This window comes from Zea mays, chromosome 4 (genome assembly GCF_902167145.1).
Source record: "Zea mays cultivar B73 chromosome 4, Zm-B73-REFERENCE-NAM-5.0, whole genome shotgun sequence".
Taxonomy (NCBI): Eukaryota; Viridiplantae; Streptophyta; class Magnoliopsida; order Poales; family Poaceae; genus Zea; species Zea mays.
Window position 1 is genome coordinate 180,426,493 of NC_050099.1, and position 22,396 is coordinate 180,448,888.

The following is a 22,396-nucleotide window of genomic DNA, read 5'->3' on the forward strand; positions in this document are numbered from 1 at the left end:
AAGAATGAAGTTGATAAAATAAAATTTGCAAGGGATGCCTATACGGTTGGTAGACACCCCTCAATTAAGGATGGTCTTGGCTTCAAGAGAGAGGCCAAGAACTTAACAAGCCATAAGGCTCCCATCTTCGTCAAGGAGAAAGGGAAGGCCCCTATGGCTAGTAATGCTAAAAAGAACCATGCTTTTATGTATTATGATAGGAGAAATGCTAGAAATGCTTATAATGATTTTGATTCACATGTTTATGATTCTCATACCATGTTTGCCTCTAGTTCTTCTTATAAGCATGATAGGGATATGCCTAGGAGAAATATTGCTCATGTGCCTAGAAAGAATGTTATTCATGCTCCTAGGAAAGTAGTGAATGAACCTTCTATAATTTATTGTGCTTTAAACACTTCCTTTGCTATTTGTAGAAAGGATAGGAAAATAGTTGCTAGGAAGTTAGGGGCAAAATGCAAGGGAGACAGGACTTGCATTTGGGTCCCTAAGGACATTTGTGCTAACCTTGTAGGACCCAACAAGAGTTGGGTACCTAAGTCCCAAGCCTAAATTTGCCTTGCAGGTTTATGCATCCGGGGGTTCAAGCTGGATTATCGACAGCGGATGCACAAACCATATGACGGGGGAGAAGAAGATGTTCACCTCCTACGTCAAGAATAAAGATTCCCAAGATTCAATTGTATTCGGTGATGGGAATCAAGGCAAGGTAAAAGGGTTAGGTAAAATTGCGATTTCTAATGAGCATTCTATCTCTAATGTATTTTTAGTAGAGAGTCTTGGATATAATTTGCTATCTGTTAGTCAATTATGTCATATGGGGTATAACTGTCTATTTACAAACGTAGATGTGTCTGTCTTTAGAAGGAGTGATGGTTCACTAGCTTTTAAGGGTGTATTAGACGGCAAACTTTATCTAGTTGATTTTGCAAAAGAAGAGGCCGGTCTAGATGCATGCTTAATGGCTAAGACTAGCATGGGCTGGCTGTGGCATCGCCGCTTAGCACATGTGGGGATGAAGAACCTTCACAAGCTTCTAAAGGGAGAACACGTGATAGGTTTGACTAACGTTCAATTCGAAAAAGATAGACCTTGTGCAGCTTGTCAAGCAGGGAAACAGGTGGGAGGAGCACATCACAGCAAGAATGTGATGACCACTTCAAGACCCCTGGAGCTGCTGCATATGGACCTCTTCGGACCCGTCGCCTATCTAAGCATAGGGGGAAGTAAGTATGGTTTAGTTATTGTTGATGATTTTTCCCGCTTCACTTGGGTGTTCTTTTTGCAGGATAAGTCTGAAACCCAAGGGACCCTCAAGCGCTTCCTCAGGAGAGCTCAAAATGAGTTTGAGCTCAAAGTGAAAAAGATAAGGAGCGACAACGGGTCCGAATTCAAGAACCTTCAAGTGGAGGAGTTCCTTGAAGAAGAAGGGATCAAGCACGAGTTCTCCGCTCCCTACACACCACAGCAAAATGGTGTGGTAGAGAGGAAGAACAGGACGCTCATCGACATGGCGAGGACGATGCTAGGAGAGTTCAAGACCCCCGAGTGCTTTTGGACGGAAGCCGTGAACACGGCGTGCCACGCCATCAACAGGGTCTACCTTCATCGCCTCCTCAAGAAGACGTCGTATGAGCTACTAACCGGTAACAAACCCAATGTATCGTACTTTCGTGTATTTGGGAGTAAATGCTACATTCTAGTGAAGAAGGGTAGAAATTCTAAGTTTGCTCCCAAAGCTGTAGAAGGGTTTTTGTTAGGTTATGACTCAAATACAAAGGCGTATAGAGTCTTCAACAAATCATCGGGTTTGGTTGAAGTCTCTAGCGACGTTGTATTTGATGAGACTAATGGCTCTCCAAGAGAGCAAGTTGTTGATTGTGATGATGTAGATGAAGAAGATGTTCCGACGGCCGCTATACGGACCATGGCGATTGGAGAAGTACGGCCACAGGAACAAGATGAACGAGATCAACCTTCTTCCTCAACTATGGTGCAACCCCCAACCAAAGATGACGAACAGGTACCTCAAGTGGAGGCGCTTGATCAAGGGGGAGCACAAGATGATCAAGTGATAGAGGAAGAAGCGCAACCGGCACCTCCAACTCAAGTTCGAGCGATGATTCAAAGGGATCATCCCGTCGACCAAATTCTGGGTGACATTAGCAAGGGAGTAACTACTCGATCTCGATTAGTTAATTTTTGTGAGCATTACTCTTTTGTCTCTTCTATTGAGCCTTTCAGGGTAGAAGAGGCCTTGCTAGATCCGGACTGGGTGTTGGCCATGCAAGAGGAGTTAAACAACTTCAAGTGCAATGAAGTTTGGACACTGGTGCCTCGTCCGAAGCAAAATGTTGTGGGAACCAAGTGGGTGTTCCGCAACAAACAGGACGAGCACGGGGTGGTGACGAGGAACAAGGCTCGACTTGTGGCAAAAGGTTATGCCCAAGTCGCAGGTTTGGATTTCGAGGAGACTTTTGCTCCTGTGGCTAGGCTAGAATCAATTCGTATCTTGCTAGCATATGCCGCTCACCATTCTTTCAGGTTGTTTCAAATGGATGTGAAGAGCGCCTTCCTCAACGGGCCAATCAAGGAGGAGGTGTACGTGGAGCAACCCCCTGGCTTCGAGGATGAACGGTACCCCGACCATGTGTGTAAGCTCTCTAAGGCGCTCTATGGACTTAAGCAAGCCCCAAGAGCATGGTATGAATGCCTTAGAGATTTCTTAATTGCTAATGCTTTCAAGGTTGGGAAAGCCGATCCAACTCTTTTTACTAAGACTTGTAATGGTGATTTGTTTGTGTGCCAAATTTATGTCGATGACATAATATTTGGTTCTACTAACCAAAAGTCTTGTGAAGAGTTTAGCAGGGTGATGACGCAGAAATTCGAGATGTCGATGATGGGCGAGTTGAACTACTTCCTTGGGTTCCAAGTGAAGCAACTCAAGGACGGCACCTTCATCTCCCAAACGAAGTACACGCAAGATCTGCTAAAGCGGTTTGGGATGAAGGACGCCAAGCCCGCAAAGACTCCGATGGGGACCGACGGACACACCGACCTCAACAAAGGAGGTAAGTCCGTTGATCAAAAAGCATACCGGTCAATGATAGGTTCTTTGCTTTACTTATGTGCTAGTAGACCGGATATTATGCTTAGCGTATGCATGTGTGCTAGATTTCAATCCGATCCTAAGGAGTGTCACTTAGTGGCGGTGAAGCGAATTCTTAGATATTTGGTTGCTACGCCTTGCTTCGGGCTCTGGTATCCAAAGGGGTCTACCTTTGACTTAGTTGGATACTCAGACTCCGACTATGCTGGATGTAAGGTCGATAGGAAGAGTACATCGGGGACGTGCCAATTCTTAGGAAGGTCCCTGGTGTCATGGAATTCTAAGAAACAAACATCCGTTGCCCTATCCACCGCTGAGGCCGAGTACGTTGCCGCAGGTCAGTGTTGCGCGCAACTACTTTGGATGAGGCAAACCCTCCGGGACTTTGGCTACAATCTGAGCAAAGTCCCACTCCTATGTGACAATGAGAGTGCTATCCGCATGGCGGAGAATCCTGTTGAACACAGCCGCACAAAGCACATAGACATCCGGCATCACTTTTTGAGAGACCACCAGCAAAAGGGAGATATCGAAGTGTTTCATGTTAGCACCGAGAACCAGCTAGCCGATATCTTTACCAAGCCTCTAGATGAGAAGACCTTTTGCAGGCTGCGTAGTGAGCTAAATGTCTTAGATTCGCGGAACTTGGATTGAATTGTAGCATACATGTGTTTATGCATTTGATCAGGTTCATTCTGCATTTTGTTGCTTATTGTGGTGCTCAAGTTGTACAAACCCTCCCTGGACCTCACAAGTCCGTTGCAAAGTGATGCACATGTTTAGGGGGAGATGTGTTACAACTTGACCCTTTGAGACTAACCTTGTGCTTGAGTTTGATAATTTAGTCTCGAAGGAGGATTGAAAAGGAAAAGGTGGACTTGGACCATGAAAGACTTCCACTGCACTCCGATGAGAGGGTAACTAATTCCAAGTTCATCTCATGAAATCTTATTGCCATTTGCTCTTAATTGAAGACTTTGGTGAGGCAATGGGGTTAACGGGCCAAGATTGATCCCGTTTTGGTGCTTGATGCCAAAGGGGGAGAAAATAAAGGCCAAAGTGATAAATGGATCAGCTACCACTTGAGAGATTTTGAAAATAGTAGAATAGAGTTTTTGTTTTGTCAAAAGCTTTTATTGTCTCTTATTGTCTCTATTTTCAAAAGTTGGCTTCTTGTGGGGAGAAGTGTTGATTATGGGAAAAAGGGGGAGTTTTTGAAATCTTTGATCAATCTCTTTTGGAATGACTCTCTTTATACTTCAACATGTGTGTTTGACTTAGAGATAGAGATTTGAGTTTGATTTGCAAAAACAAACCAAGTGGTGGCAAAGGATGATCCATATATGCCAAAATTGAATAAAACTTAAATTTATTTTATTTGAAGTGAGTTTGCACTTGTTCTAGTTGCTTTATGTTGTGTTGGCATAAATCACCAAAAAGGGGGAGATTGAAAGGGAAATGTGCCCTTGGGCCATTTCTATGTATTTTGGTGATTGAGTGCCAACACATGTGCTTAATTGGGAATTTATGTACATGGATGAACAAGGTGAAAATCATGAAGTAAAGGTATGTTTCTAAGCCTTAGTACATTGGTTTTAAGTACTAATATATCTGTCTAAGTGTTAGAAACAGAAAGAAGAAGAATAGAGAAAAGGAGAAGGGACTTGGCTGTGTGCTGCCAAGACCCAGCTCGGTCTGGAGCACCGGACTGTCCGGTGTGCACCGGACAGTGTCCGGTGTGCCAGGCTGGCGCGACTCGAACTGGCCGCTCTCGGGAAATTGGCCGGCGGCGTACGGCTAAAATTCACCGGACTGTCCGGTGTGCACCGGACTGTCCGGTGAGCCAACGGTCGGCCAGGGCCAACGGTCGGCCGCGCAATCCGCGCGGGACACGTGGCCGAGCCAACGGTCGGAAGACGGCACCGGACTGTCCGGTGTGCACCGGACATGTCCGGTGCGCCAACAGCGCCAGATCTGCCAACGGTCTGCAACGGTCGTCTTCGCCGTTTAAGGAAACAAATCGGGCACCGGACAGTGTCCGGTGTGCACCGGACTGTCCGGTGCCCCCGACGACAGAAGGCAAAGATGGCCTTCCGGATTTGCTCTCAACGGCTCCTAGCTGCCTTGGGGCTATAAAAGGAGCCCCTAGGCGCATGGAGGAGAGACACAAGCAACCTTTGAGCATTCTTGATCATCCACACTAAGTCTCTGCGCATTCGTTTGTGTTTCTAAGTGATTCGAGCTCTGTTCTAAGTGAGAACTCTGAGATAGTCTTGTGAGCTCGATTCTTGGCCGTGTGTGTGCGCTTTTGCTGTGGATTTGTGTGTGTTGCTTCCCTCCCTTACTCTGTGTTTCATTTGTGATCATATACTTGTAAGGGCAAGAGACTCCAATTTGTGGAGATTCCTTGCAAACGGGATAGTGAAAGGAAAACAAAACACCGTGGTATTCAAGTGGGTCTTTGGACCGCTTGAGAGGGGTTGATTGCAACCCTCGTCCGTTGGGACGCCACAACGTGGAGTAGGCAAGCGTTGGTCTTGGCCGAACCACGGGATAAAACCACTGTGTCACTCTGTGCTTGATTCTCTTGTGGTACTGTGTTTTGTTGAGACTGTTGAGACTTCACCTTAGCCACTTGGCAATAATCGTGCTAACACTTAACAAGTTTTTGTGGCTTAAGTTTGAAGTTTTTACAGGATCACCTATTCACCCCCCCCCTCTAGGTGCTCTCAGTTATAGTAACTCAAAGAGAAGGTATATAACTAAAGAAAGGACGAGTTACAAAAGCACTAACCTCGAGTTGCTGTATGCGATGCTGTGAGCTGTCGTGCCGAGGTCGTATGGCTGGACTCGAGCCCGTGCTCCTTGCTCTCAGCTGAGACAGAGTGGGAGTGGAGGACGAGTCGATTGCCCCGGCGGCAATCCAGTACCGCCCATGTCTGTTACCTCCTCCGACCCTCATGAGCACATCGGGGTCGATCGGCTCGGTGCTCAGATCATATTCTGGGCCATGGACCTCCTGCGTCATGGCGGTGTAGTCATGGAGGCGGCTGTAGACAGCGGGGTTGGTGTAGGCCTCGGGCCCATCATCCGGGTTGTAGGTGACGTTGGACGTCGCCTTACCCTTATGGGCCATAGCATAGGCCGAGAAGGTGTAGCAAGGCCGGCCACCATGTGACGCCGACTGCAAGAAAACCAACGAGATAGTTAGAAATAATATCTAATTCAGTGCTATATACCTAAATAAAAACCCATGCTTCGGTATATTGGCCCAGGCTCCGTCTGCCTTGGTGGTGGGAGGGGCCTTGCATCATCATACGCCGTTCTCGGCTAGCGGTATGCGCCTCGTCCCACTCAGCCGAACACCACCTATCCACCATCTGCTCCCAGCACAGATGATGTGCGGCGCACCAGTGTGGAATCATCTACAAAGTAAACACGTAAAGTGCATATGAGAAGATAAAATAAAATTCATGCATGGAGTACTGGTACCAAACATGCATGACTTTACCTGCAGGTACTGCTCCCTGGTCAACGACATGGTTCGGGCTTGAAGTTTGGTCACCCTCTCCCCAAGGACGGAGCCGTGGTAGGTGACGATGGCCTGGATTCGGGCCTCATAGTGCATGTCCACGACGAGCTTCTTACAACTCATGGTGGCCACCTAGTCCGCCCTAGCCTCGTATCCAGCCTCGCATCTGAAGAAATCCTACATACAAAAACGATGTATCCATACATTATTTCAAGAATTTGCAACGAATGCGACATATTTTACATTATACTAAGACTTACCCACAGCTCTTGCTTCACCCGCTCTGCCTTGTTATTGAATTCCCGGCCGTCCCGGTCTACTGCATCGGGGGCGACGGCGTAGTGGTCGAAGGTGAAGGCTGGGCCCGTCACTCTGGCGTACTCCACCAGTCCAGGGAAGTGTTCCCTGCGCAGCAGGCCGAGGATGCCATTGAGGGGGCGACGATGACCCCTAGCATAATCCACAACCGTCCAAGACCTGTCCAAGCGATAAATAAAAAGTATTAGTTTATATTATGATTTTGAACACATAATATGAACAAGAATGAAGAACATAAAGTTACATACCTCTCCCCTTCCGGCCGAATCAGCGGCCGCCTGTCCCGAAGTATGGGACGCTGAGGGAGACTCGCGGGGCCTCGCAGGTAGATGTTCCTCGAACTTGAGCCGCCTGAACCTGAGGCGTCCTGCTGCTGGTCGTCGTCGTCCTGCTGCTGGTCGTCGTCGTCGTCCTGAGGCGCCGCCTGCTGCTGGACAAGGTCGTCCTGCTGCGCTGCCTGCTCTGCCTCGTCCGCCGTCCTACTCCTCCTCCCCCTCCTCCTCCTCAGCCAATTACCGTCGACCATATTTGTCCAAAAATCTGCAATTAAGAGTAAACAAATAAGCACATATAAAAAGATGTATTTAAAAACATGTGCGAAATAAAAAGTCATATAGCATTACATCGATTAAAAATAATCGTCATATGTGTCGGGGTTAGCCGGATCATAACTCTCATCATCACTATCAACCATTTCAATCTCAACACCATCGGAAGACGCAACACCGATTCCAGGAGCGGACCAGAAACTTCGAGCAACATGCTCACTAAACATGGCCGTGAACTTGCCATCCAGGTGTTTAAAAATTGTATAAAACACAAACAAACTCAGAAAATCATAAAACCTGTCCACGTGCCATGATATCATATGTAGAGGTTGTAATAAAAAATTTAGAATGTTTGGAGAAAGTTGTGAGACAGTTAGTGTAGAAATCTAAGAGAACTACACATGAAATCATGGAGTTTCAATGTGGATCTCTTAGGTTTCTACACATAGTGCGTCACAGCTTTCTCGATTTTTTTAAATTTTTATCACAGCCTCTACATATGATATCATGACACGTGGACATGTTTCATGATTTTCTGACTTTGTTTGTGTTTTATACAATTTTAAAACACCTGGATGGCAAGTTCACAGTCATATTAAGTGAGCATGGTGCTTGAAGTTTCCGGTCCGCTCCTGAAATCGGTCGTAACTTGTGCTAATTAGCATGAATATCATTTTTTCATGCACTGTTTTCCAAGTTTCGAGTGACCTGCTGTTCAAATCTGAATTTTCCGAAGAAATTCAAATAAACGAACTAAATCTACTAGCTATTGCAAACACTATTATAATTGTCCCAAAATGGTACATATAGGTCTACATAGTGTAGGAACATACCACAAAAAGTTTGGTGGCCAAAATGTAAAAAACAAAAATATGGTTTGCCGAGTGTTTATAGAAAACACTCGGCAAAGCCTTCTTTGTCGAGTGCCCAGTATTTGGCACTTGGCAAAGAAGCCTCTTTGCCGAGTGCCAGTCCTCGGCTCTCGGCAAAGACTGACGGCCGTCAGCTTTAGGACGGCCGCTGACGGCCCTTTGCCGAGCGCTTTCTATGTCTTTGTCGAGTGTTGTCCTGTGCCGAGTGTCCTGCACTCGGTAAAGAAGCTCGTTATCGAGAGCCAAACTTTGCCGAGTGCGGGACTCGACAAAGACTTCTTTGCCGAGTGCCCGACAAAAGACACTCGACAAAGAGGCCACCGACACTCGGCAAAGCCTCGGATTCCGGTAGTGGTTTCCATGCCCGCGTACGCGGTGACGCAAGTAAAAGCTATATATGGGAGGGATTTAGTGAAATCTGTCTAAACTCCTCCACATAGCGTAGCACAACGTACGGCGGCCTTATTGCCTTGGTGTGATCGGACAGCTCCATCTTGGCATGCATGCAGAGGCCGGCGACCCTGCTGCAAGATCCTCCTCCATTGTTATTTCTTGCCATCCATCCATCCATCACCTGTCAATTATCTGTTCCCCCCTCCGATCCACAACCGATCGGTCGGTCTCACTCTCAGGTTAATTTTTTTTTGCCCCGACAAACAGCAGAGCGACTGGACTGGACGAGTCCCCTAGCTATATATATGCCGTTAGGGTTCTTCCATTCTCATGTGATACACCTGTGTCACGCTGACAGGCAGATATATATATGGCCTGTCTGTCATGGCGACGGCGACAGAGATCATATACAAGCTAATCTCTCTCTCTCCCGTTTCACTGTCTGAGTACAGTGCCGGATTTAACCGCCAGGATATTTCTTTGACGTACGCTTGCTGCTGCGGGGAAGAAAGCAGCAAAAGTTCGCTAGTGACGACTGACGACGACGCTAATTGCTTCGGCCTCAAGCTCGCTCGCGCGCTCGCCGTCATTCTGATTTGACCGAGTTGCATGCATGGTATAGCACGCCGGCGACGACGACAGACCAAAAATAAAAGGAGCCGTCCCTGTTACTGTTCCAGCTGCCCTCTAGCTATAGCTCCCTCTGTATTGCGCGGAATCAGAAATTTCCGTTGGAAAAAAAACCCCTAGAATCTGGATTGCGCAGTACGTGCACTTGCCTGTGGTTTCGAGCTACATGTGCTGTGCTGTGCTGCGCACACCTGTTCATTGGTGCTGGGGTGGTGGCGTCAGGGTTTGCAAGAGAGCCTGAATACTTCTTCTACTTCTCCGGAGGTGCCCTGTGTGCACCTGCACCGTGACGACTGGGAGATGCATGGCGAGCTAGGTGCATGCATGCGTACGTGTCCGCCGCATGGTCCGTTGGTACATCTATGCTGCCGAACGGGGTTGGAGATTCCTCTGGCTCTACGGCTGTTGCGTGCATCACCATAGGAGCTAAGCTAGCCAGCGCAGAGACGAGGACAAAGAAAAGCTTGGCAGGGCTCTCTCTAGCTAGCTGGCTCGATCGCCACTGTGTCGAATTCTGTCTTTTCAGAAGCGACCAAACGAACGGATCCAACCTGTGCCTCACTATACAATTCCGGGTTTTCTGAATCTCATCAAGCTAGCCTCCATCCCTGAACCACGAGCCAGACTTTGTTTTCTGAATCTCATCAAGCTAGCCTCCCTGAACCGGAGTTACTGAGCAGACAAGGGGAAGTGAGGAAATCTACAGGATCAGCTAGCGTCCCCCAAAATCCCTGCTCTGAATCGTGAGTTACTGAGCAGACACAGTGGTATTAATCAGCAGCACAGGACAGATTAGTTGAAGGAGAGTGACCATGAATGTAGGATGCATGAATAATTTGACAGTAGTATCTGCTACGTACCCAGACAAATCAGCCATCCATTTTTTTATTGTCGTACATACTCCTGCACGAACCCTAACTAGCTACTAGCTGGTATGGTAGCTCCCCTGTCGTCCCGGCCTCCCTGGGGAGCTTTTGACTTGTCACCTACGCGCACAAACCAACCATGCATGGCAGGCAGCAAAGATGCATACATATCCTCATCGAAGAACAATTAAATTAATCATCAATAATCCTGTACTGTACATCGATCGATTCAGCAGCAGCGGAACGCAACGCAACACGGGGAAGACAACGAAGGGGGCAGGCCATTTGTTAACGCGTTTGACTTTTGAGAGTGCAGTTTGGCGCTGAGATAATTTAAGTGTTAGCAGTAGCAGCAGCTAATAATCGTGAGGTTCGGTGGACAAGTTGGGGGGTTCTTTTGTTCTTTGTTAGCTATAGACAGTACAGGTCCTCTGCGACTGCGAGGGTACGTACGTAGCAGCTAGGCCAATCAGTGAGTGATGATCAGACAGGAGAAAAGAAAAAAGGCACTACGTCTACCCTAAAGTTGCCCATATGAACCATGCATGGCCTATCATAGCTCAGATACTTGTGTGTCATATAGTGTAGGTGAAGATCCTAAATATGTCAACGACGATGACGAGTTAAGCTGAGGTCCTGTTTGATTGAACTTTTGGCACTGCTGTTGCTTCTCATCAAAATTCAAAAGGCCAACTAAAAAGCTGTTTTTTTTAATCGTTTGGTTTCTAGTTTCTACTGTGAGAAAAATTGTTAAGCTGCTCTCTGCTGTGAAAAAAACGGTTTGGCTGCCTTAACTGATGGCAATAAGTGGGTAATTTCTGCGAACTTTTCGCTGCCACCTCTAGAAAAAAGAGGTCTGCATGTTTTGTGTGTTGACTTGAACCACGAGAAAACAGTTATTGTGGAAAAAGCAGGAGCTAGATGGAAGACCTTTGGGTGCTGTTTGGTTCACGAAATGTAACGCAAATGGTAATAGTTTACACTTGATTACTGGCAGTAACAAGTTTGAATAGGCATACAGGAGTTAGATGCAAGAACTTTGAGTGCTGTTTGGTTCACGAAATGTAACACAAATGGTAATAGTTTACACTTGATTAACGGCGGTAACAAGTTTAAATAGGCCGGTATCATTTTTTAGTGTGCTATCTGATTACGGTTGAATAAAAAAACATGATTTAACGTTATCAGTTATTCATTACGTTATAAATATGTGAACCAAACGACACATTTCTTTACCGATTTTATAAGTAAATGTGACTGAATGAAGGGGGGGGGGGGGGGGGGGGGGGGTTCAGGGTACAACATGAGAACAGGCTTATGAGTAGTCTAGGACTGGACACTAATCTATGGGGGTGCTCAGATCATTTTGTCGTAGCCTGAAACTCCACAAACGCGCCTCATCTTTGGCTTGGCGTCGGAGGCGAAGAACTGAAGGCGTATTGTTGTGGAAGACGACTTCATTCCTGTGTTTCCATATTGCCCAGCAGCATAAGTGGATGAAACTGTGGTGGTGATCAAGGGAGATTGTAGGGGGGGAGTGATCTCGGAGGGGCAAGTGGCCGAGTGAGAGTCTTCAATATGTACGCCAAGGCTGCTCCAGAATGCGTTGGCTGTTGGGCATCTGAACAAAATGTGATCTGAGTCTTCATCAGCTGAGCGACATACATACCTCGCAGGTTGCATTGGTTACAATCTTTTTTTTCTTGAGCAGGTTTTGCTTGTGGTGAATCCTGTTTTGGACGAGGGTCCAGATGAAGACTTTCACCTTTGGGAGTGAGAAGGGGCGCTACATATCTTGGCGAGTTGGATGAGGCTGAACTTTGGAGAATTCTGTACAGGAGCCCCGTTTTCATATTTCCATCAGGCTCAAACAGTCTGTCAGGTTTACTGAACTGATGAGATGTTGTAGCTCCACAAGCTCGCTGGTAGCAGTTGTGTGAAGACGATTTGGGAGCTGTTGCAGGAGACCTTCAGTCATCACTTGGTTCACTGTTTTTGAAGAGTTTTTTTTAGTGGCTCATCAGCTGGGAGGGGTAGCAATCGGCAAGGGGGCCGCAAGCGAGCCAGTCGTCCAGCCAGAAGTTTTTATGACTGAGGGGGAGGAGAACTTGTCAAGTCTTAACTTTTTGCTGGACAGGGGGAGGCCGAGGTATGACTGAGGGAAACCGTCAAGCCGACAATTCAGGATGGAGGTGAGGTGAGCAGCATGATCTAGGAATTGTTCATGTGCACGTTGAAGAATGCGTGATCAAGCAGTTCAAGAGTGGGAGATTTCCTCCTGTTCGTCCATGTGAAGAGGCGGTCGGTAAGGGTGGATTTCAATAAGGGCTGTAGAGTTAATGAAGGTCTTGAATTTGGGTATAGAGTTTTTTTGTGGACTCTGCCATTGTTTTTCTCAGAAGGATGTCGAACAAGGTTGAAGTCGCCTATGGTGACCAAGGGCCCGCTAGCTAGTCATGGAGATGGTGTTTTGGAGGGTGAGCAGAAACGCGGGGGTACGTGTCAGCATGGTTACAAGGAGCGTGGATGTTGATGACGGTGAACGACTCGCCCGAGGAGCATGGATGTATCAGCGAGAGAAGGGTGCAGGGGATCAGAGGATGGAGTTATCCAAATGTAGGCTGGTACAACTGAAGAAACAGGAGCCGGGAAGGCGAAGCAGTGGAGGAATAGCCGGGCCACGCAATTATATACTACCAGGGTGGCGAAATTATCCTTGTTAATCGAACTGTAATCAGGCATTCTCCTAGTTAAAAGAGGAGAATAAAACTGGGCAGGCATCACTGACCATACATTCATGGAGCAGAGCTACCTGGACCTCCTCCATTATATGTCTGCAAAATTATATGCTTGCCACAAACTCTTGCATCCAGAAAGGTAAACAATGGAACACAGCAATGTCATGCAAGTGGCACCGTGGCTCAATGGTCTCTTCGGATAGACAGTGGCTTCACCAATCACCCTGGTCGATTAGGACTCAACAGGAAGACCACAAGGGACTGTGCAAACTTATGAGCATTCAAATAGGAAGTGATGATTATATACAGAGCAAACAGTATACTATGTACAGCTCTAGTCGTGTTCGATCCATCTCTCCTCCTAGTCCTAGGACACACTTTTGTATGGGGGGAAAAGATAACTGTGCCCAGCTTTGATCGTGCCTATTAATTACTACTTTGCACAGCAAGATGAAGCAAGTCAAAACTTATTTACAATTACAGCCCAACAGTTCCCATCAAGACAGAACGCTTTATAGCATACTTATTTTCGACACAAGGCAAATGACAGCCGGGTTACTCCAGGACTAAGGAAAATCCTGAAACAGGTAAGCAGAAACGTCAGTTTTCCCTTTTACTAATGGTCATACAAGGAGTAAATAAACCCAACAGCTGGCTCGCATCAAACATGCTTTGGAATCTCCATGACATAATAAAATTATCACTTGGAGTAGGGTAAACTGAGATGCTGCCAAGACATTTTGGGCATATTTACTCAAATCAATCCTGTTTGAACTCTACCTTCCTCTTGTAATCACTTATACTGGATGTGGGAACACTTACAAGACAAATATGGCTTCCGAACCTTCACTTCACATTCATTGCAGCGGCCATTTTCCTCAACCTTTGAGATATATCAGTGAAGGACGGTCTCTCCGCTGGATCACTGGACCAACAGCTTTCCATCAATCCCTTCCACTCAGGATCACACCATGAAGGGATTTGAGGGCGTAAGGAATCGTTTACAATGGCCCCTAGAGAAAATGTATTGCAACCTAATCATTTCTGCGACATAATAACAATAAGCCTAGGCAATATATTTATGACTAAGATTCAAAAACTCAACAAAAAATCCCCTATCTGTAGTAGATCTGTACTGAATATGACGCAGCAGAATGTAGGGAAATCCACAGCTACCAACTTGTCACTGGCTTGTCCAATGTTACTATGCAAAGGGAGAAAAATGACACCACAAGAAAATCCAAAAAAAAAAAATCACAAGTACAATATCTGTTCACAAACGCAAGTAAATTCTAGAAGATAACTTTCACTGAACATATGTTCACAGTTCTGAAGTCCACAAGTTATTATAACTAAGATATACCAAAACGTAAGGTCGACATGGTGGAATATATCATAACAGATCAAGGCATAGCATTCTATATTACAATAGGGAACTTGACATTACCAATAATTTCAGCAGCACGCATATCAGAGTATGGCTCTTCCCCAGTAAGCAGCTCCCACATGACAATTCCAAACGAATAGACGTCAATCTACAAGATACATAAAAATAGTCTGTGATAGAACGCAAAAAAGTGGGGCATTGTTTTAATATGGTCTAATAATTGTAGTGACAAGGCAAAGCAGTCTTACCTTCTCTGACACCATATTGTTTTTCCCACTCAGAAGCTCTGGTGCCATCCACGGTAAGGTTCCTCTAACACCACCAGATACCAAAGTATGCTGTTTAACCTTTGATAGCCCGAGATCACCGATCTGATCAGAGTATTTGTGTTGGGGAGAAGTCAGGAGAAGATATCCAGCATTGCGACAAGAATTCCCCAGAAAGATAAAGCGGCGTAGGGAAAGGCTGGGGAAGGGATCAAACCTTGCAGATTGGTCGCTGTGGATCCCTCATGTTCACCAGTAGATTCTCACACTTCAGGTCAAAATGGACTATATTCTTCCCGTGCAAATATTCCATGCCAAATGCAGCATCCATGGCTAATATTACTCTCTTCCGGCGATCTATTGTCCTGCACAAGTGCTTTATTTTGATAAAGGAGAAATAGAAGACCAAATATATTCTTATTTCTTGCTTTAGAAAATGTAGTGCCTGTCTTTTTTCCTCAGGAACTGTTTGAGAGACCCATTAACCATAAACTCAGTAACAGTTGCTAAGCTTCCATCTGGACCATCACGAACTACACCATAAAATGCAACCACATTTGGATGATGAAGTGAGCTTAGGATCAGAGCTTCTTTCCAGAAATCCGTGATCTGCAAAATTTAGATAAAGCTGAACTAGAATCATTTTGCACTGAAGCATAAGTTCAAATTTACTCTCCTCAGCCCATTTTAATACCTCCAAATATTTTCAGAAAATACTGTCAAGGACTTTGACGAACCAATAATGTAAGGCCAGTGCAAACATTTGAAAGCACAAAATCTAAAATTGAGGGATCTATCAACAAAGCAAATTAAACATACCAAACGCTCTCTTTCAGATGGTCTTCCAGCAAAGCAACTTGCTTTTATTCTTTTAATAGCAACATCGCATCCCCTCCATTTACCATGATAGACCGCCCCATAAGTACCTGAACCCAGCTCTCTAATTTCCTCTAAATCATCATTTTTTATAGTCTGCATGATCCATACAGATTATAAATGGAACATAATGTAAAATTCAAACAGTACTACACAACAAGAGATCACTAAACATACCTGTAGTCCTTTCGACAAAGCTTCAGCTTCAGCAGTTGTAGACTCAATCTTGAAACTCTTCTGCCGATCAAGGCTTCCTTGCAAATCAAGGTCCTGATTTGCATTTGTATTCTGCAAAACAAAAGGATTAGAGTGGAGACCATTTGGTAGTTTAGTAGTTACCATGCTCGAACTTGAAGCATTGCTTACACCAGCTGTTGCCTCATCCAGCTTCTTTCCATTATCGTCATCATCAGGAACAGGTGAAACAGCAGCATTAGCATCTGATTGGGCTATTTGTGTCTCAGCAGCATCTTCCAGTGTTACCTTTTTAACAGAGGCAATTAATTCAGGAAGGAAATTCAACATATCCTCTGAAATATCCTCACATTCCTGCAGTGCTGTAGCCCCAGCTTCATGTTGCTTTTGCCTGCTTTCTTTTTCGGTTAGCTTCTCCTGCTTAGGATCGACTTCATGTACAGATCCAACATGGTGGGGTAAGGTACTTGGTTCATCCACAGCATGCAAAAGAGTTGTTTCATTCACATTTCGAGTAGAGTTCCCATCATCTTGTCCTTCAAGTTTCTTCATTGTGTTTATATCCAACCTGAATAATTGGTCGGTGAGGGGCAATGCAGAAACAGCTACTTTGCCATCAGCATATGATGACGGCATGGGTTCAGGGTATGCTCTTTCAGGATAAACCTCCCTCAAGGGAACTCCAGGTTGATGCTGGATTGATTCAGGAGCAATAAAAGGCTGAACATACTGAGCAGCAGTTGGATTAGACCTAGGACCAAAAGCACTAGTGTTCTCCATAGCTGCAGGAACATCATGCCCACCAACTCTATATAGTATGCTGCCATTGGGCGGAGTAAATGGGTTTGGCATTCGATCATATCCAATAAGACCTGCTATCCTGGGACTCGCATCACCTGTATTTCTAACAGAATTCATGTTAATGCTCCCATTTGGTATTGGCAGGTGTGGGGAATCATATGGTGAGGCAGTGTGAACAGGACTGTTCGCTCTCCTCCTCAAAGATTGAATGGGTGGCAAATTTTGTTGCATTTGATAAAAGGAATCTGCACCATAGGCCGAAAAGTGGTTGTAATGCTGACCAGGGGATTCTTCAGACCCTGCTGGCTGCACATATGACCCACTGCCTCCAACTTGTTGGTTGTGATATGCGTCATTTATGAGCTCACTGCTACCATGAAAATAGTGAGGACTTTCATGGCTAGAACTAGAATGACCAAGAGATGCTGAATGCATTTCATATACTTTGTTTGGTGCAAATGCGGAATTTACAGAGCTAGCATCGACAATGTATGGCTCGATCACTCTATCATTAGTAGGATAATGCAGCCTTGGATCCTCATACCGCTGATGACTTTGGTTGGTATGCGCATACCAGACTCTATCGTGAGGACGTGACTCATTATAAAGCATGGGAGTATGACCACCATTTTGCTCTTTAACATAAACACCATTTTCCAATCTAACATCTTGACCTCCCGCATAATGCTCACCAGGGCGGCAGTAATCTGGACAAGAATTAGCATGGTGACCGGGATAATCATTAATCATGCTTGGTTGGTCAAAATGTTGTTGGACTGGCCGAGTCCAACGAGGATTCATATAGATAGGATCAGTCACCGAACCCTGACCCTTGTGGAATAGTGAACCACAGTGATCACATCCACTGTTCCCATCCAAAAATTTATTGTGCTTGCTCAAATCACCAGGGAAACCTGCATTTTGCTGAATTACAGCACCAGGTGGAAGCCAGACTAAATTATCCATATGTGATGGTGATTGAGCCTCATAATAATGATATTTTGGTGACTGCCTTACAAAGTCGTCAGGAATCCTGTCATCAAAATCCTCCGCTCCTACTTGGAACCTTGCAGATGACGGTGAAATTGGAAAATCCCTCGGGTCATGCACTCTGTACTGGCTTGGTGAGACATAAGCAGGGCTCCAAGGAGAATCCATCTCTCCATACCTCTGACCATGTGATGGACGAGGGACATTCAAATGTCTCAAGCCAGCAAAATCAGGAATTCCTGAATCATTGCCTCCGATGCCAAAAAGCTGCTCCACAGATACAGGGGAGGAAGGTGACCTAACATCACCAAGGCTGTTGAGCGCATCTACATACCTTCTCTCTGTTTCCCGCTCGTCTACATTGTAATGCACAGCCACTGATGCAGCATTGTCATCCAATTGCTGAGAAAATAAGAAGATCCTGAGCCGAGTGAACGCCTCCCCTGTGGCAGTGACTTTGTCATACTCCTCCATCATGTTCACCACATCATCGTGATTCACGACCGAGACCAGCGCATCCAGATCCTCATCAGGTTGCTGGTATTTGATGGTATCAGCATCCTTGTAGAGATCTCTCATCCGTGCAGCTAGGTCGGCATATGATATGTCACGCGGCAATATGACAATCCTTGTCTCGCCACCAACATATCGAAGACAGCCATCAAGTGGTCGGGGAAGGATACTACCTCCAAAGCTGCAGAGGAACTTGGCCATGCGTGGTGCCCCCTCAGCCTCAGAGATGCCTGGGGCAGCGGCAGAGGGCGCCATAGTTGTGTCAGAGAGACTGTAATCAAGTTGGTGTGGATAGGTTCACTGGATCAGCACTACTAAGTCTCAGTATATCAGACGACTGAAATCCAGCAAGTCCTATGCCCAGCACCAATTAGCTACTTCCTGTTGGAAGGGGGAAAACAGTTATTAGTGCATTAAAAGGAAGGCAGCAAAAAGGTGAAGTGTGCATCCCCATCACCCAGATAACTGATCTACACGAAACTCCGTCACCAAATCACACAGTTACCACAAAGCATATAGGAGTGCTTTATTCTGCAAGTCCATCCAATGGCACCTTAGGAAATCCTAAGGCTACCGCATACCTAGTTCTCCGGCGATTTTCCACAAAAAAACAAGGACCACCAATAATGAAGGATCCCAAAAAAAATGCAAAAGTCATCTGCTGTCATGGGCAGGGGGGCAAAGTGGGTCGTGGCCCCACCTCAAATTTTTTCTATCCTTATATATACGTTGAATATACTGCAAAATTGGAAATAAAAATAGCAAGTATATGGGACCAAAATTGCAGTGAGCAGCCCACTTCCACCGTCCTGGCCCACAATCCAACTCCACGGTCTGCTAAAACAGCCCACGCTCGGCCCGCTCAACGCGTCGCCCTGCTTGGCCTACCATTCAAGTTCCATGAGCTGCAGCACCGGCCACCGCCCAACCAATCCACGGTATCTTTCCCTCTTGCTCTCTCGGTCTTTCCCATTTCATGTCTTCTTGCAACATTTGTTCTTGTTCCCGGACCTGTTTATAACTAAATTAGAATAGCATTTGATGATTATTATTCCTATCTGTTTAGATAAATAAGGAGATTTTTACAACCACTTTCAAGGGGTTGTGCCACCGGTGATTAGGACAATAACAATGCGAAAGATATGCTTATTGCGTAAATAGGAATTTCAGAACAATCAAATATTGGAAGGGTATCTAATCCGGATGAAATAGTTGTAGATCCAGCATTAAAACGACAAATTGATGAGTATGGTAAAAATGTTCAAGATGAAGGCGAGAAGGGCGTACTTTTTTAAAGGTTTGTGAGTTGTGACAACCAAGAACTTAGATTTGCCCCGCATACATTTTTAAGAACATGTGAGAATTACGATTGGTTGGAGTATGACGAGTCAAAGGATACATCTTATTGCTTTTATTGCTTTCTTTTTAAGCAACTAGGAAAGGGTGACAAATATGAAGCTAAAAACTAGAAGGATACAATTGCCTCAGTCAACTAAAACAAGATTGATAGCCTCGTGGTATATTTGCTTTGCTTCTTCTTGTTTATATATTTTTTTATTTTTCTTCATTCAAATTCTAACTTTTATTATACGATCACTCGTTTCTATATGTATTATTACATTTGTTTTACGGTATTGTCTGGTTATTTTGTGATTTTGTTTGGTCCCACGTGAATTCCTGTCATGCGACTGTCTGCTGTCGAGGAGGGAAAGAAAGCCCCCAACTTTGATCCCACACAAGTTGAGCCTTCACTGATCTCTAACAATGACCTAAATTCCTTTTTCTTAGATAATGGAACGAGGTTCCAGTCTCTCTACGTCGTTCGACAACGTATACAGCTGCATGACCTATAAACTCCTATCAATCCAGATACGTAAGAAACGAAGTTGACGCATGCCGAACAACTTTCCGTTACAATAGCCAAGCAACGCGAGCGCGTGCTGAAATCAGAGGCCAGCGATCAGACTCCAAAAAAAAACATGGAATGAGCTCGAGCGATCTCGCTGGAGCACCCCGAGCGGAGCTGCAGAACCGCATGCCACGACTCCCACGAATCTCATTCTCGACCCACCCTCTCCCGCAAAACCTCAAACTGCCACCCCGCACCAAATAGCAACCACTCCTGAATCCCCCCGGAGTAAGGGGAAGGGCCAAAACGAACGGAGAGACGTGCGAGCAGAACAAAATAAAACTACTGATGAGCAGCAAACAATTCGGAGAATCCACGAGAGAGAGAGAGAGAGAGAGAGAGAGAGAGGAGCACCTGGCGGCGATCCGGGGCCACGCGAGCACGAGCAGCCAATTGCGGAGCGCGAGGCGGTGGAGAAGGAGAGACCCGAGGAAGAGTCGAGAAGGGAGGGTGGAGGGGGGATATTCCCATCCTCGGGGGACAGGGATCATGTCACGCGGGCCTCCAGGGCGAGGAAAGCCGCCGCCATTGGGCGCTGGGGCTCGTCGGCGCCGGTCTGGGTCGAGGCGGTGCGGCTCCGGGTCGGGTGGGGTCGAGAGAACTCGAGATCGATAGGTGGGGAAGGGTGGCAGTGGCTGGGAGGACACGCGGCTCTCCTTTCTGTTATTTTTGGTCTCGGGCTTGCCTGGGTGTTGCGGCGGCACACGCTACGGAAACAGAACAGTCACGTACGGCGATGATGCCCAGGCGTCGTTTCATAGACTGGGGTGCGGCTACTAGTTAGCGATGAAAACGATCGCGAACGGTCGAAAAAAAAAGACTCTAACCATTTTTTTATTTATAATTTTTATCTAAAAACAAAAAAGGAATTTAGAACGCTAATACACTAGTGAAGAAAACGGAAACGGCTATGTCCAAAATCGAGAGTAGAACCAGGACTGTCTCTGCGTCTAGACGCGTACTCGATTTATATATAGAATAGCATTCGAATAATTAAAGGTATTTGAAAACCAGTTTACTTTCTTGTTAAACTCAGATGACGTAAAGTCTTCAGATGATTATGATCTTTAAAAAAAGTTGCACTGCTTTTATAGAAACTTTTTCTCATGCCAACTCATCTTACGTTGATATTAATAATTTTTTTAGGATTTTCTCATCCTATTTTTATCCCAGTGGCGGACGCACCTCCGTGGGCATGCGCTCGGGCTCCATCCGTATACAGTATACGATATACCGTATACCAGGGGCGGACCGACGTTAGGAGCAGTGGCCTCCACTCAATTTTGTTTATTTAGTGGAAGTTTTACCTTATTTCCAATAGAATATGTAGACCGTTGGTCAAAATCAACAACAGCAAACACATTTTAGGTTGCCCTTCCATTTCTACCAATGTACCTAATTTGGTCACGTGAGGGTGGTACTGCTGCAACGTGAGTGTCATCTATTGCACCAATGCAATCTTTGAAAAAAGGCATCATCCTATTGTTGGAAATTGCTATCGGTCGCAAGAAAGCCAACGGGGGTGAACAGTGTGGACAGTAGGGTTACGCGTGAGATGGCAAACAGCTCTGTTTTCTCCGGCCTCTCACGGGCACTGTGCGGGGGTATTTATAGGTACCTGAACGCCCAGCGCCCTGTGTTAAGGACGCATGTGCCCTCAGCTACCTAGGTTATCCCCAGAATATTCCCATAAAGCAGGGTTACAGACTGTAATTACAGGGATGCCTTTACAAATTAGGCCCGTAACACGCGGCGGCCACGCAGGGCCCGTTACAATGGGCCGGATCGCACGTGGGCCTCTGAGCTGGACGAGGCCGCACTGTGGGATGCCTTCGTCGCCGGTCTTCGTCTGGTGCCGATCAAGCGAAGGGTGTCCCTGCCTGCTCTGTCTGTCAGAGCAGCGGCTAAGCAGCGGAGACTTCGAGCGAAGGGTGGCGTTTCTGCCTTCGCTCCAACATCTGCCCTCCGAGGGACCAGTTCGACAAAGTCACCTGGTGCCGAAGACGTCGCTAGATGGCGGAGACGTTTCCCTCGCTCGAAGTGGTTCCGCGGGGGTTTTTGATGTGACCGTTGATTGACCGCGTACTGTTGGATTGCGGGTTTCCCGAAGCGCCGCGCTCTGTTGGATTGCGGGTTTCCCGAAGAGCCGCGCCCTGCCTATAAAAGGGGGCGGGGGCCGGCGCTTTTTGAACTTTACTTTTGTGCGCTCCGCGAAACCCTAGCCGCCCGTCGTCTTGCTGCTCGTCTGCCCGCCGTGCTCTTGTTCGCCGGAGATCTGGCGCGAGTGAAGCAGACTGTCCGCCGCCGCCGACGGTACGTAGCGATGCCGTCTTCCTCTTCTTCCGCTGCCGCTACGCCGCCGGCCGGTTCCTCGCCGCCGGCCGCCGCCTCGTCGGAGGAGACGCTGAGCAGTTTGATGCCGGAGGAGTTGCGCGCCGGCGATTCCGTTG

At 46.4% G+C, this 22,396-nt stretch overlaps 1 protein-coding gene across 7 annotated transcripts; it reads right to left on the minus strand.

The window, feature by feature from the left end:
• Nucleotides 1–13,267: 13,267 nt before the first annotated feature.
• Nucleotides 13,268–20,674, minus strand: LOC103654189 (uncharacterized). 7 transcript variants are annotated; one of them, XM_008681017.4, is made up of 11 exons: nucleotides 20,301–20,525; nucleotides 18,926–19,048; nucleotides 15,905–18,418; nucleotides 15,716–15,826; nucleotides 15,482–15,634; nucleotides 15,108–15,271; nucleotides 14,880–15,027; nucleotides 14,645–14,767; nucleotides 14,457–14,544; nucleotides 13,832–14,022; nucleotides 13,268–13,587 (listed from the first exon to the last, which is right to left on the minus strand). In XM_008681017.4, the coding sequence occupies exons 3-10, from the start codon at nucleotides 18,290–18,292 to the stop codon at nucleotides 13,856–13,858; spliced, it is 3,342 nt and encodes a 1,113-aa protein (XP_008679239.1). In that variant the 5' UTR covers nucleotides 18,293–18,418; nucleotides 18,926–19,048; nucleotides 20,301–20,525; the 3' UTR covers nucleotides 13,268–13,587; nucleotides 13,832–13,855. The 7 variants fall into 7 exon arrangements, 5 of the variants coding, with proteins under 5 accessions (XP_008679239.1, XP_035823341.1, XP_008679237.1 ...); XR_002265996.3 differs by lacking the exon at nucleotides 18,926–19,048 and having other exon boundaries at nucleotides 14,880–15,019; nucleotides 20,301–20,672; XR_002265995.3 differs by lacking the exon at nucleotides 18,926–19,048 and having other exon boundaries at nucleotides 13,790–14,022; nucleotides 20,301–20,672.
• Between the last annotated feature and the right edge of the window lie 1,722 nt (nucleotides 20,675–22,396).

What these genes read in the sequence shown, in the direction of transcription:
- LOC103654189 (XM_035967448.1), bottom strand. Translation starts at nt 18,292, where the DNA reads ATGGCGCCCTCTGCCGCTGCCCCAGGCATCTCTGAGGCTGAGGGGGCA. An exon ending in CATCTGAAAGAGAGCGTTTG is followed by an intron (nt 15,272 to 15,481) that starts GTATGTTTAATT and finishes TAAATTTTGCAG; the next exon opens with ATCACGGATTTCTGGAAAGA. An exon ending in ACAATATGGTGTCAGAGAAG is followed by an intron (nt 14,545 to 14,644) that starts GTAAGACTGCTT and finishes TGTATCTTGTAG; the next exon opens with ATTGACGTCTATTCGTTTGG.